The sequence below is a fragment of the Rhinoraja longicauda genome, chromosome 17 (assembly GCF_053455715.1).
Source record: "Rhinoraja longicauda isolate Sanriku21f chromosome 17, sRhiLon1.1, whole genome shotgun sequence".
Taxonomy (NCBI): Eukaryota; Metazoa; Chordata; class Chondrichthyes; order Rajiformes; family Arhynchobatidae; genus Rhinoraja; species Rhinoraja longicauda.
The window spans coordinates 37371513-37386816 of NC_135969.1; the positions used below are offsets into that span (position 1 = coordinate 37371513).

The window sequence follows — 15304 nt, forward strand, 5'->3', positions numbered from 1 at the left end:
GGTGCCAGGGGTTATGAGGACAAGGCAGGAGAATGGGGTTAGGAGGGAGACATAGATCAGCCATGATTGAATGGCAGAGTTGACGATGGGCTGAATGGCCTAATTTTGCTCCTATCACGCCTGACCGTGTGACCTTATACCGGTATAGATCAGATAGATGCACGGTCTCTTGCTAGGGGAGTAGGGGAATCGAGAACCAGAGGACATAGATTCAAATTGAGCAGGGGGAATGATTTAATAAGAATCTGAGGGGTAACCTTTTCACATAAAGGGTGGTGGGTGCATGGAAAGAGCTGCCAGAGGAGGTAGTTGAGGCAGGGACTATCACAACGTTTAAGAAACATTTAGACAGGTACATGGATTGGTCAGGTTTCGAGGAATATGGGCCATATGCAGGCAGGTGGGATTAATCTGGAAGGGACATGTTGGCCAGTGTGGGAAAGTCGGGCTGAAGGGCCTGGTTCCACACTGCAAGACTCTATGACTCTCTGACATGGATACAATCAGTTCAAACTCGAGTACAATAGATTATTAAGCAAAGGGGAAGATGCAGAGTGCAGATTATAAAAGGTGATGTACTTACAGGTAGAAAAGAGATTTGGAAGAGTAGAGCGATTGTGTCGGATGATAGTAGATCCTTCTCGGGGAAGAGCACGCAAAGAATGTCCCAAATTCCGGCGCCATCTTACATCCTACCGCATTACGCACAATCCCTCACTCCCTATTATCATAGAGTCTCACAGCGTGGAAACTGGCCCTTCAGCCCAACTTGCCCACACCGACCAACATGTCCCACCTGCACTATACTAGTCCCACCAGCCTGCCCTTGGCTCATATCCCGCCAAACCTATCCTATCCATGCACCTGTCCAAATATCTCCTAAACGTTGTGATAGTACCCGCCTCAACTACCTCCTCTGGCAGCTCGTTCCTTTTACCCACCACCCTCTGTGTTGCCGCCTCAGTATGAATGGGCGATCGACGTTTGGTGTGGGCCGAAGGGCCTGTTTCCATGCTTTATCTTTTCATCAATCTATTGGTAGATAAATGTCTTGAGAATAGTTATCCCGAAGTTTCCTATTAAATCTTTCCCTCCTCAGCTTATAGTGCTTTCCTTCCCTTGTTAGATCAGCGTGTTTTCGAGACTGAGCACCAGTTAGTTTAGTCAAGAGATACAGCGCGGAAACAAGCCCTTTCGGCCCACCGGGTCCGCGCCGACCAGCGATCCCCGCATATTAACACTATCCTATACCCACTAGGGACAATTTTTACATTTACCAAGTCAGAGTACGGAGATGAGGAAGAACTTTTTCAGTCAGAGAGTGGTGAAGGTGTGGAATTCTCTGCCTCAGAAGGCAGTGGAGGCCAGTTCGTTGGATGTTTTCAAGAGAGAGCTGGATAGAGCTCTTAAGGATAGCGGAGTGAGGGGGTATGGGGAGAAGGCAGGAACGGGGTACTGATTGAGAGTGATCAGCCATGATCGCATTGAATGGCGGTGCTGGCTCGAAGGGCTGAATGGCCTACTCCTGCACCTATTGTCTATTGTCTATTGTCTATTGTCTATTGTCTATAATTAACCTACAAACCTGCACGTCTTTGGAGTGTGGGAGGAAACCGAAGATCTCGGAGAAACCCCACGCAGGTCACGGGGAGAACGTACAAACTCCGTACAGACAGCACCCGTAGTCGGGATCGAACCCGGGTCTCCGGTGCTGCATTCGCTGTGAGGTGGCAACTCTACCGCTGCGCCACCGTGCTGCCCCTTAGCCGTTAATCATTTCTTTGTCTTGTCTCCACCAATATTCTTCCTGAACTTCTTGCTATCCTGTGCTGCGGGCCAGGGTTTCTGAATAAATAGGATGCTTGGGGAGACACGAGTTGAGCTACTCGTGAGGGTGAATGTTCCTGCGGCAACACTGTAGAATTCCGGGCTCTCCAAAGACATGGGGCAAACATCAATATACCTGGGGTCACGCTGTTTTAATTATGGGAATAATTATTTATACATTTTTGGCTGTGGGAATTAGGCAGATACTTTCAAGAATGATCTCATCCGGGGAAGCCTGTGTGAAGAATGTTCTTTTCACTGGGGTTTTGCAAACATTCACTTAGATTAAAGAATATTTTTCCTGCTCTGACAGTTCAGTCTGAGTGGGAGAGTTTGTGTTCCTGAGAGATTTCGCTCTCTCTCTGCCTCTCTCTCTCTGCCTCTCTCTCTCTGTCTCTCTCTCTCTGCCTCTCTCTCTCTCTCTCTCTGCCTCTCTGCCTCTCTCTCTGCCTCTCTCTCTCTGTCCCTCTCTCTCTGTCCCCCTCTCACTGCCTCTCTCTCTCTAGCTCTCTCTCTCTGCCTCTCTCTCTCTCTCTCTGTCTCTGTCTCTCTGTCTCTCTTTCTCTGTGCCGCTCTCCCTGCCTCTCTCTGCCCCTCTCTCTGTTTCTCTCTCTCTCTCTCTCTCTCGCTGTCTCTCTCTCTCTGTCCCTCTCTCTCTGCCTCTCTCTCTCTGTCCCTTTCTGCCTCTCTCTCTCTGGCTCTCTCTCTCTGCCCCTCTCTCTCTGCCTCTCTCTCTCTCTCTCTCTCTCTCTCTCTCTCTCTCTCTCTCTCTCTCTCTCTCTCTCTCTCTCTCTCTCTCTCTCTCTCTCTCTCTCTCTCTCTCTCTCTCTCTCTCTCTCTCTCTCTCTCTCTCTCTCTCTCTCTCTCTCTCTCTCTCTCTCTCTCTCTCTCTCTCTCTCTCTCTCTCTCTCTCTCTCTCTCTCTCTCTCTCTCTCTCTCTCTCTCTCTCTCTCTCTCTCTCTCTCTCTCTCTCTCTCTCTCTCTCTCTCTCTCTGTCTCTGTCTCTCTGTCTCTCTCTCTTTGTCTCTGCCTCTCTCTGTCTGTCTCCATGCATGTCGACAATAATGATTCATTCAAATAGTTCACTCTCTACTTGCGGGACACATTCTGCCCTGGGGTGATGCTGGTGTTCCAGTGAGCAGAACATGTCGTGCCTATCCGTGAGTCCCCGTTTGCTCGTGACACCTCTCAGGGACTCAGCGACTGTCTTTCCTGGTGTCGATACGATACGATACTATACGGGCGGTCATGGTGGCGCAGCGGTAGAGCCACTGCCTTACAGTGCCGGAGAACCGGGTTCGATCCCGACTACGGGCGCTGTCCGTACGGAGTTTGTACGTTCTCCCCGTGACCTGCGTGGGTTTTCTCCGAGATCTTCGGTTTCCTCCCACACTCCAAAGACGTACAGGCTTGCAGGTTAATTGGCTTGGTAAATGTAAAAATTGTCCCTAGTGTTAATGTGCGGATATCGCTGGCCCTCGTGGACCTGGAGGGCCGAAGGGCCTGCTTCCGTGCTGTATCTCTATAAACTGATACGATACGATAGAACTTTATAGTCCAGGCAGAAGATGTGGAACCACCACCACCTTTCATTACATTCCTTTTTCCCATCCTGTGGGATGGTGCCTAACAAGGGAGAGGGCAGGAGTCAAAGGGAGGGGAGAAAATAAACATGTTAAACCGATTACATTCACCTCCTTAACTACAAATTGAAATCTAGTTTGCATTCATTAATTAAAGATTTTAGTGAGAGCACCACTTTTGATTTAGCAAATGGATAAATAGTATTTTTCAACAAAGAAAAGACACAAAGTTGCTGGAGTAACTCAACGGGCCAGGCAGCATCTCTGGTGAACATGGATAGGTGACGTTTCAGGTCGGGACCCTTCTTCAACCCGTGCTCCAGTTCATTCCTACACAACTTACAGAAGCCAATTAACCTGCAAACCTGCACATCTTTGGGAAGTGGGAGGAAACTGGAGCACCCGGAGAAAACCCATGTGGTCACAGGGAGAACTTCCAAAGTCCGTACAGACAGCACCCATAGTCAGGATTATACCCGGGTCTCCGGTGCTGTGGCGCAGCAACTCTATCGCTGAGGAAGGTGCTGGAGTAACTCAGCGGGTCAAAACGTCACCTATCCACGTTCTCCAGGGATGCTGTCTGACCCCTCAGTTACTCAGTAAGGCTTGTATACACTGGAATTTAGAAGGATGAGAGGGGATCTTATCAAAACGTATAAGATTATTAAGGGGTTGGACACGTTAGAGGCAGGAAACATGTTCCCAATGTTGGGGGAGTCCAGAACCAGGGGCCACAGTTTAAGAATAAGGGGTAGGCCATTTAGAACAGAGATGAGGAAAAACCTTTTCAGTCAGAGAGTTGTGAATCTGTGGAATTCTCTGCCTCAGAAGGCAGTGGAGGCCGATTCTCTGAATGCATTCAAGAGAGAGCTAGATAGAGCTCTTAAGGATAGCGGAGTCAGGGGGTATGGGGAGAAGGCAGGAACGGGGTACTGATTGAGAATGATCAGCCATGATCACATTGAATGGCGGTGCTGGCTCGAAGGGCCGAATGGCCTCCTCCTGCGTCTATTGTCTATTGTCTATTGTCTACTCCAACACTTTTGGTGTCTTTTTTTTGTGGACCAGCACCTGCGGTTCCTTGTGCTTCTAATATTTCCCAGCTGCTGCTCAGGTCCACTGCATGGTGTTAATCTCACAGCAGCACCACGCCATTTCCACTGCCTCAGGTTCTTCAGGAACCACTGTGGAAGATGTTGCCTATTTTGGGAAATTGAAGATGGATGGAAAGTGTAATGGAGTTGACATTTCAGTCTTGTCTCGCCTCTCACCCAGTTAGAACGCTTCATGTTAGTGCCAATGGTCAAAGTGAGAGCCATAAATCTGTTCTCTCTGAGCTGTTTCCCGACGTAGAAAGCAACGTTCAACTCATAGATAGACACAAAATGCTGGAGTAACTCAGCGGGACAAGGAGACGAGGAGGAATTTCTTTAGTCAGAGGATGGTGAATCCGTGGAGTTCATTGCCACAGAAGGCTGTGGAGGCCAAGTCAGTGGATACTTTTAAGGCAGAGATAGATAAATTCTTGATTAGTACAGGTGTCAGAGTTTATGGGGAGCAGGAATAGGGTTAGGAGGGAAAGATAGACCAGCCATGATTGAATGGCAGTAGACTTGATGGACTGAATGGTCAAATCTACTATCTCTTTTGACCTAGTGACAGGCAGCAACTCTGGATAGAAGGAATGGATGGCGTTTTGTGTCGAGACAGAAGGGTCACGACCCGAAATGTCACCCATTCCTTCTCTCCAGAGATGCTGCCTGTCCCTGTTACTCCAGCATCTTGTGTCTTATCTTCAGGGTACACCATCATCTGCAGTTCCTTCCTACACGCAAACGCGGGCAGGTGGGATTAGTGTAACTGGGACATGCTGGCCGGTGTGGGCAAGTTGGGCTGAAGGGCATGTTTCCACACTGTATCACTCTAAGACTCGATGAGCGCGTTCAACTCATGCTCTCTCTCCCTCTCCCTCTCCCCCTCTCCCCCTCTCTCCCTCTCCCTTCCTCCCTCCCTCTCTCTCTCCCTCTCTCTGCAGGACATCAGGTCAAACAAGGCACGTGCGAGGTTGTTGCTTTGCATCGATGCTGCAATAAGAACCGAATTGAAGAGCGGTCACAAACGGTGAAATGTTCTTGTTTCCCAGGCCAAGTTGCCGGCACAACTCGAGCTCGCCCTTCATGCGTCGAAGGTAAGGAGCTTGCTTCAACGCCTTCTTATCGCTAAACCTTCCAGACATCATTTCAAGATTGGTGCGTGGGAGGAATTATGATGAGCTATTGGCTTAAGGTTATCGGATTCTTGTATGCAAAAAGGAACAGCAGATTGATTTATTCACAAAATGCTGGAGTAACTCAGCAGGTCAGGCAGCATCTCGGGAGAGAAGGAATGGGTGACGTTTCGGGTCGAGACCCTTCTTCAGACTGATGTCGGGGGTGGGACAAAGGAAGGATATATGTGGAGACAGGAAGATAGAGGGAGATCTGGGAAGGAGGAGGGGAAGGGAGGGACAGAGGAGCTATCTGAAGTTGGAGAAGTCGACGTTCATACCACCGGGCCGCAAACTGCCCAGGCGAAATATGAGGTGCTGCTCCTCCAATTTCCGGCGGGCCTCACTATGGCACTGGAGGAGGCCCATGACAGAGAGGTCAGACTGGGAATGGGAGGGGGAGTTAAAGTGCTGGGCCACCGGGAGATCAGTTGCGTTAATGCGGACCGAGCGCAGGTGTTCAGCGAAGCTATCGCCGAGCCTGCGCTTGGTTTCGCCGATATAAATAAGTTGACATCTAGAGCAGCGGATGCAATAGGTGAGGTTGGAGGAGGTGCAGGTGAACCTCTGTCTCACCTGGAAAGACTGTTTGGGTCTTTTGATGGAGTTGAGGGGGGAGGTAAAGGGACAGGTGTTGCATCTCGTGCGGTTGCAAGGGAAAGTGCTCGGGGTTAGGGTGGTTTGGGTAGGAAGGGACGAGTGGACCAGGGAGTTGCGGAGGGAACGGTCTCTGCGGAACGCAGAGAGGGGAGGGGATGGGAAGATATGGCCAGTGGTGGGGTCCTGTTGTAGGTGACGGAAATGTTGGTGGATGATATGTTGGATCCGCTGGCTGGTGGGGTGGAAGGTGAGAACGAGGGGGATCCTGTCCTTGTTGCGAGTGGGGGGAGGGGGAGCAAGAGCGGAGCTGCGGGATGTAGAAGAGACCCTAGTGAGAGCCTCATCTATAATGGAGGAGGGGAAGCCCCGTTTTCTGAAAAACGAGGACATCTCGGAAGCCCTAGTCTGAAACACCTCATCCCGGGCGCAGATGCGGCGTAGACGGAGGAATTGGGAGTAGGGGATAGACTTTTTGCAGGGGACCGGGTGGTAAGAAGTGTAGTCCAGATAGCTGTGCGAGTCGGTGGGCTTGTAGAAAATGTCCGTCACTAATTTTTCTCCTGTGATGGAGAACAGCAGATGTTGGGTCATACCAGAGATGGGTACAAAATGCTGGGGTAACCCTGCGGGCAAGGCAGCATCTCTGGAGAAAATGGATAGGTGATGTTTTGAATCGAGACCTTTGGAAATTGTACACATAGGCAATGACAAATTGCTCATCGATATTACACCTTGACTAAGGTGTACACCTTTCATTTCATTGCCTTTTGGTTCTATTAATTTCCATTACTGGCCAAGATGAATTTTTGAGGCACTTCCTCAAAAAGGCAGCCAGCATCATTGAGGGCTTACATTGAGAGCATGGAACAAAAAAGCTTTTCAGTACACGTGACAATAATATACTAAACTAAGCTAAACACCCTGGCCATGCTCATTTTTCACTCCTGCCATCAAGAAGCAGGTATAGGAGTCTGAAAACCATGACCTCCAGGTTCAGGAACAGGAATAGGTTTAAGATGATGGGGAAAAGATTTAATAGGAATCTGAGGGGTAACCTTTTCCATACAAAGGGTGATGGGTGTATGTATGGAACGAGCCTTTAGAGGAGGTAGTTGAGGACTGTTTTAGTTTTAGAGATACAGCGTGGGAGCAGGCCCTTCGGCCCACCGAGTCCGCGCTGACTAGCGATCCCTGTACATTAACACTATCCTACACACACTAGGGACAATTTACACTTATACCACGCATACAACCCATGTCAATTAACCTACAAACCTCTACGTCTTTGGATCCCGGAGAAAACCCACGCGGTCACGGGGAGAATGCACAAACTCCGTGCAGACAGGGCACGTAGTCTGGGTTCGAATCCGGGTCTCCGGCGCTACAAGCACTGTAAGGCAGCAACTCTACCGCTGCGCCACCGTGCCGCCCTGAAATTGTTAAGAAACATAGAAAATAGGTGCAGGAGGAGGCCATTTGGCCCTTCGAGCCAGCACCGCCATTCATTGTGATTATGTCTGATCATCTACAATCAGTAACCTGTGCCTGCCTTCTCCCCATATCCTTGATTCCACTAGCCCCTAGAGCTCTATCTAACTCTCTTTTAAATTCATCCAGTGAATTGGCCTCCACTGCCTTCTGTGGCAGAGAATTCCACAAATTCACAACTCTCTGGGTGAAAAAGGGTCTTCTCACCTCAGTTTTAAATGGCCTCCCCTTTATTCTGGACTCCCCCAACATTGGGAACATTTTTCCTGCATTTAGCTTGTCTAGTCCTTTTATAATTTTAAACGTCTTTTTAAGATCACCTCTCATCCTTCTAAACTCCAGTGAATACAAGCCTAGTTTTTCCAATCTTTCCTCATATGACAGTCCCTCCATCCCAGGGATTAACCTCGTGAACCTGCGCTGCACTGCCTCAATAGCAAGTTAGACAGGTACACAGGTAGGTCAGGTTGGGCGGGGCAGGTGGCACTAGTGTAGCTGGGGCATGTTGGCCAGTGTGGGCAAGTAGGCCCTGTTTCCACGCTGTATCACTCTCTGACTCTATAACAGCTTCTTCACAACAACCATCAGACTATTGAACATTACAAATTGCAACTAAACTTGGAACTACAAATAGTTTTGATAGGGACTTGGGGGTTTTGTTTTGCTTTGCTTTGCACTGATATTGGATTTTAAAAATTTTATTGAATTTTGTTTGTTTGTTGTATTATGTCTTCTGTGGAGAACTGTGTTTGCAGACCCCTCATGCTGCTGCAATTAACAATTTCATTGCTCCATTTTGGTACAAATTCTAGTTAAATCCTCTTTGACCCCTTTACCTCCCAGTTGCCTCGAAAATAGGGGAAAGTGTGATTTCTTATCCCTTTGTGTAAACTTTATCCAATCGGTTCCCTTCAGACCCTCAACAAAATGTATTTAATCGTGACTGGGAGCTGAAAAAAGTCTAATAACATCTAGAGAAAAAAATAATCACAAAACTAATTAAACCGACGTCCAACTCAACAAATAACCATTGAGATTTACAATACAGAAGCAATTTAAAATTAATCCCACAGCCTCCACTCTCCACTGGTCCTGTTACCTTCAATGCATCTAAAGCTCTGGAACTCGCGTTTTAATCAGCCTTGCCTCCCATTCACCCAACAACCCAGACCACCATTGGTAATCACTCATTTTTTTAAATCAAAAGCACTGGAAATACTCAGATCAGTGACTGCCCTGAAGTTTGTTTTGATTTCCCTCCATGGACGCTAATGTACTTTGAGATTTTAGTTTAGATTTCGAGGGGTATTTTGCTCAGATCGCATTTAAAATTATCATCCTTGTTTTCAAAACCCTGAATAGACAATAGACAATAGGTGCAGGAGGAGGCCATTCGGCCCTTCGAGCTAGCACCACCATTCGATGTGATCATGGCTGATCATTCTCAATCAGTACCCCGTTCCTGCCTTCTCCCCATACCCCCTGACTCCGCTATCCTTAAGAGCCAAATCGAGCTCTCTCTTGAATGCATTCAGAGACTTGACCTCCACTACCTTCTGAGGCAGAGAATTCCACAGATTTACAACTCTCTGACTGAAAAAGTTTTTCCTCATCTCCGTTCTAAATGGTCTACCTCTTATTCTTAAACTGTGGCCCCTGGTTCTGGACTCCCCCAACATTGGGAACATGTTTCCTGCCTCTAACGTGTCCAACCCCTTAATAATCTTATATGTTTCGAAGAGTAGAAACAGTCAGAATGAATATATTGCCAAGACTGTTGTTTTTGTTCCAATCGTTGCCTATTATGATCTCGGGAGCTTTTCTAAAAAAACTGGATAAAATTATATCGAAATTCTTATGGCAAAGTAAAAAAGCAAGAATTAAATACAAGGCGCTTCTCAGCAAAAAAGAAAAGGGAGGGTTGAACTTGCCTAATTTAAGAAATTATTATTGGGCAACGCAACTCAGAGCCTTAATCATGTGGACCACTAAAGAGAAAGATTCAATGTGGGTGGAGATGGAGCAAAACGCTTGTAAAAATTTGCCTTTAGAATCACTCCCATTTTTAAACGAGAAGGCCCGGAAGAGGCTCAGGATGGGCAACGAGTGGATTAGGGTAACAATGAAAATCTGGTCAGCAGTAAGAAAGAAGCTGAAGCTGTCAAATTCTGTAAGCAGGGCTACTAGAATAGCAAAAAACCCAGACTTTGTACCATCTACCATGGACTCAGGATTTGACAGATGGGCTGACAAAGGGCTAATATACATAGATCAAATGTTTCAGGGACAAACAATGAAAATATTCACACAACTTCAAAAAGAATTCAATTTACCTGCTCATGACTTTTACAAATTCTTACAGCTAAGAGATTACCTACAGAAACATCAGGAATGGGAGAACATCTGCAAGACTCCATCTAAATTAGAGGAAGTGTTGTGGGGGTTCTCGGAAGACAAGTCAAAAAAAGGGATTATATCAAAAATTTATGAAGCACTACAACATGAATCCAATGAGAACAACTTACATATCAAAGAAAAATGGGAACTGGAAGCGAATATCATAATATCAGAAGAAGGGTGGGAGGAATCATTTAAAGAGGGACATAAACTAACTAAGAGCCCAACATGGAGGGAATTTGACTGGAAAGTTAAAATGCGTTACTTTTATACTCCATTCATTACATCGAAATATAGTAATACAACTGATTTATGTTGGAGGGAGTGTGGAGAAGTTGGGGACTCCACTCATATATTCTGGGATTGCCCAAAAATACAGGATTTCTGGAAGAATATTCAAAAGGAAATTAAACAGATTATGGGCATTAACGTCCCTCTGGAACCAGCACTTTACATTTTGGGTATAATTCCTGACAGTATGACAGATAAGAGTTCGAAACATTTACTGACAATCCTGCTGCTGATAGCAAAGAAGACGATAACAACCTCTTGGTTGAAACCACAGCCTCCAAGCATAATGCAATGGAGAGATAGGGTAAAAAATGTGTATATAATGGAAAAAATCACAGCAAGGTTACAGTTGACAACAGACATGTTTGATAAAAGATGGTCATTATTAATACAGGCAATGCCGGGACTCGAGTCTCTTCCGTTTTTGGGAACTTAAAGTAAGGGTATTTACAATCAATATGCATCTCCTATGTTTGTTTAGTTTGTGTTTGTATGTAAAAAAAAATAATAAAAATAAAAAAGAAAGTAAAAAAAAAAAAAAAAAGAGCCAAATCGAGCTCTCTCTTGAATGCATTCAGAGACTTGACCTCCACTACCTTCTGAGGCAGAGAATTCCACAGATTTACAACTCTCTGACTGAAAAAGTTTTTCCTCATCTCCGTTCTAAATGGTCTACCTCTTATTCTTAAACTGTGGCCCCTGGTTCTGGACTCCCCCAACATTGGGAACATGTTTCCTGCCTCTAACGTGTCCAACCCCTTAATAATCTTATATGTTTCGATAAGATCCCCTCTCACCCTTCTAAATTCCAGTGTGTACAAGCCTAGCCGCTCCAGTCTTTCAACATATGACAGTCCCGCCATTCCGGGAATTAACCTAGTAAACCTACGCTGCACGCCCTCAATAGCAAGAATATCCTTCCTCAAATTTGGAGACCAAAACTGCACACAGTACTCCAGGTGCGGTCTCACTAGGGCCTTGTACAACTACAGAAGGATTCACCACTGGTGAATGGATTTGCCACTGCACTCATTGTGTGAATCCCCCCAACATTGCCACTGCTGCACGGTGGTGTAGCGGCAGAGTTGCTGCCTTACAGCACCGGAGGCCCGGGACCGATCCTGACTATGGGTGCTTGCCTGTACGGAGTTTGTAAGTTCTCCCCGTGACCTGCGCAAATTTTCTCCGATATCTTCGGTTAACTCCCGCACTCGTAAGGGTAGTGTTAATGTGCGGGATCACGAGGGTCGGTGCGGACTCGGTGGGCCGAGGGGCCTGTTTCTATGCTGTATCTCTAAACAAAACTAAGCTAAACTAAACATAGGCACAATCATATTTAAGTACAAGAGGGTAGGAATAGTAGATTACACCAAGACAGTACACAAGAGTCGTCAGCACCAATTTGTACGATTTAAGTCCAAAGATGTTAAACACGTAGAGTCTTAACTTATATGTATAAGAAAATAACTGCAGATGCTGGTGCAAATCTAAGGTATTGATTCACAAAGTGCTGGAGTAACTCAGCAGGTCAGGCAGCATCTCGGGAGAGAAGGAATGGGTGACATTTCGGGTCGAGACCGTTCTTCAGACTGATGTCGGAACTTCAGAGTCTTAACTTGGCCATAAAGGCCCATTGTCATGGCAGCGGCACTCCTCCCTCTTTCAATGGCGGCACGGTGGCGCAGCGGTAGAGTTGCTGCCTGACAGCGAATGCAGCGCCGGAGACTCAGGTTCGATCCTGACTACGGGTGCTGTACTGTACGGAGTTTGTACGTTCTCCCTGTGACCTGCGTGGGTTTTCTCCGAGATCTTCGGTTTCCTCCCACACTCCAAAGACGTACAGGTTTGTAGGTTAATTGGCTGGGCAAATGTAAAAAAAATTGTCCCTAGTGGGTGTAGGATAGTGTTAATGTGCGGGGATCGCTGGGCGGTGCGGACCCGGTGGGCCGAAGGGCCTGTTTCTGCGCTGTATCTCTAAATCTAAATCTAAATCTCTTGCCTTCATCACTCAGCACTTTGCTCCAATGTCTCCACAACCACATATAATGGTCACGAGTTGGGCTCCATCCTCTTGCTTTGAGGTCATAAGTTCATGTGATAAGAGCAGAATTAAGCCATTCGACCTATCAAGTCTACTCCGGCATTCAATCAATTACCGCTGGGTTGTAAGTTGGCCAAGCGAAATATGAGGTGCTGTTCCTCCTCTGGCCTCACTCTGACAGTGGCACTGTCACTTTGCTAAGAGCCGTTCTGGAGCCTGGAAAGGAATATAAGCAACATAATGCCTTTTCAAGAGTCACAAAGAACTGTGATGCATTGTTATCCTCCTTTAAAGTGGGAATCAATGACATTGTCAAAGGAATACTTACTCGGAAGATTTCTGAGGGTGTGAAGATAAGGAGGTAGCAAAAACAGCTGAAAGAACTCGATTGTTGAACTGGTTTAAGTTAATTGAGGTTTCTTAACTAATTAGTTCAGGTTCCTCATGTATTTGGGATTAATAATTTCTTTCAATCAGTTCTATTGTGTCTGTAATCCCCATTCAATTTTTGCTGCAGTATTAAACTGGTGGCACACTTTCCAGAGGTCTGGATCAGCTCCCAGGCTGATTTACATTGAGGTCCTGTTAAAATGAGCAAAGCTGCTCACAAACACAAACACTTGTTGTGCACACTAATGGATCGGATGGCAAAGAAATGAAACAAAATCCCAAAGTAATGGACATCAAATCTGAAAGGGTTGGAAGGGTAGAAGAGGCAGCTCTAGTTCACAGAAAGTAGAAGATGTTGTAGAGACCACAGGGGGGAGCTCCGATGTGGAGATCCCGGGGGAGCTCCGAGGTGGAGACCACAGGGGGAGCTCCGATGTGGAGACCACAGGGGGAGCTCCGATGTGGAGACCACAGGGGGGAGCTCCGATGTGGAGACCACAGGGGAGCTCCGATGTGGAGACCACGGGGGGAGCACCGATGTGGAGACCACAGGGGGAGCTCCGAGGTGGAGATCCCGGGGGAGCTCCGAGGTGGAGACCACAGGGGGAGCTCCGAGGTGGAGACCACAGGGGGAGCTCCGATGTGGAGACCACAGGAGGAGCTCCGATGTGGAGACCACAGGGGGAGCTCCGATGTGGAGACCATGGGGGAGCTCCGATGTGGAGACCATGGGTGAGCTCCGATGTGGAGACCACGGGGGAGCTCCGAGGTGGAGACCACGGGGGAGCTCCGATGTGGGGACCACGGGGGGAGCTCTGATGTTGAGACCATGGGGGAGCTCCGATGTGGAGACCACGGGGGGAGCTCCGATGTGGAGACCATGGGGGAGCTCCGATGTGGAGACCATGGGGGAGCTCCGATGTGGGGACCACTTGTGAGCTCTGAGATGGAGACCACCTTCTGCGTGGAGACCATGAGGGCTTAAAGAATTGTTTACAAAAGTACGAGTTTATGTAAGTCGCCTATTACACAAGTCAGGGGGTACCTGTACTTGACTATACACTCTTTCACAAGGCCAGCAGGGAAGTGTTTGAACAGAAAGTACTCTCTTTCTGGATATGCTTTCCTTTTTAAGTGCTCATTCCTCCAAGTACTACACTGTGACATTGGAGCAGTGTTAGACTGTAAGCATAGCTTCATTAGGAAAACCATACAGAAGTATACCGGCACAGTGTGATGTTGGAGCCGGATTAGTCTGTAATTATAACTTCATATAATGTTGTTATCATACCTGCCTCAAATGCCTCTGCTGACATCTCATTCCATTTACCCACCCACCGCCCTCTGTGTGAAAATGTTGCCCCTTAAGAATAAGGGGTAGGATTTTTAGGACTGAGATGAGGGAAAAACTTTTTCACCCAGAGAGTTGTGAATCTGTGGAATACTCTGCCACAGAAGGCAATGGAGGCCAATTCACTGGATGTTTTCAAGAGAGAGTTAGATTTAACTAACTCTTAGGGCTAACGGAATCAAGGAATATGGGGAAAAAGCAGGAATGGGGTACTGATTTTGGATGATCAGCCATGATCATATTGAATGGCGGTGATGGCTCGAAGGGCCGAATGGCCTACTCCTGCACCTATTTTCTATGTTTCTATGTCTATATTTCTATCCTTTCACCTTAAACCTATGTCCTCTGGATCTTAATTCCTCTTCTCTGTAGCAAAGACTCTGTTCATGTATCCTATTCCCATCATGATTTTATGTACCTCTACAAGATTACACCTCATCCTTCTGCTCGCCAAGGAATAAAGTCCAAGCCTGCCCAACCTCTCCCTCTAGCTCAAGCCCTCAATTCCTGGCAACATCCTCGTCAATCTTCTCTAAATCCTCTCTGTGTTTGATTACAGAAAGTCTTTATTGATGGGGTTAGATTATTACTAAAATAAGACACAAAGTGCTGGAGTAACTCAACGGATCAGGCAGCATCTCTGGACGACATGGATAGGTGACGCTACAGGTTGGGAAATGTAGTTCAGCAACACACAAAGTGCTGGAGTGACTCAACAAATCAGGCAGTATCTGCGGAGGATTGGATGGGTGACGTTTCGGGTCAGGAGCCGACACCATCAGTCTGAAGAAAGGCTTCGACCGGAAGGCTTGTCTGTTCATTCCCTCCTAGATGCTGCCTGACCCGTTGAGTTGCTCCAGCAAAGATCCACACAAAATGCTGGAGTAACTCAGCAGGAAATCCACGAAGCATACAGAGATAAAATTTAATCAGGGGGACAGTCAGTACGATCGGATAACTAGGAAGGGGGAGGAATGGAGAGAGAGAGGGAAAGCAAGGGTCACTTGAATTTAGAAAAGTCAATATTCATACCGTTTGTGTGTATGCAGATGTGTTTTGCTCAAGATTCC

General features: G+C 47.1%; 1 protein-coding gene across 2 annotated transcripts in view; it reads left to right on the forward strand.

The window, feature by feature from the left end:
• The window catches only part of LOC144601931 (chemokine-like protein TAFA-4), a 222537-nt gene that overhangs the window by 108951 nt on the left and 98282 nt on the right, over positions 1–15304 (forward strand). For both annotated transcript variants that reach the window (XM_078414526.1, XM_078414527.1), the window contains one exon: positions 5446–5598. In XM_078414526.1, the coding sequence (XP_078270652.1) occupies positions 5446–5598 (153 nt within the window). The remainder of the gene's footprint in view (positions 1–5445; positions 5599–15304) is intronic.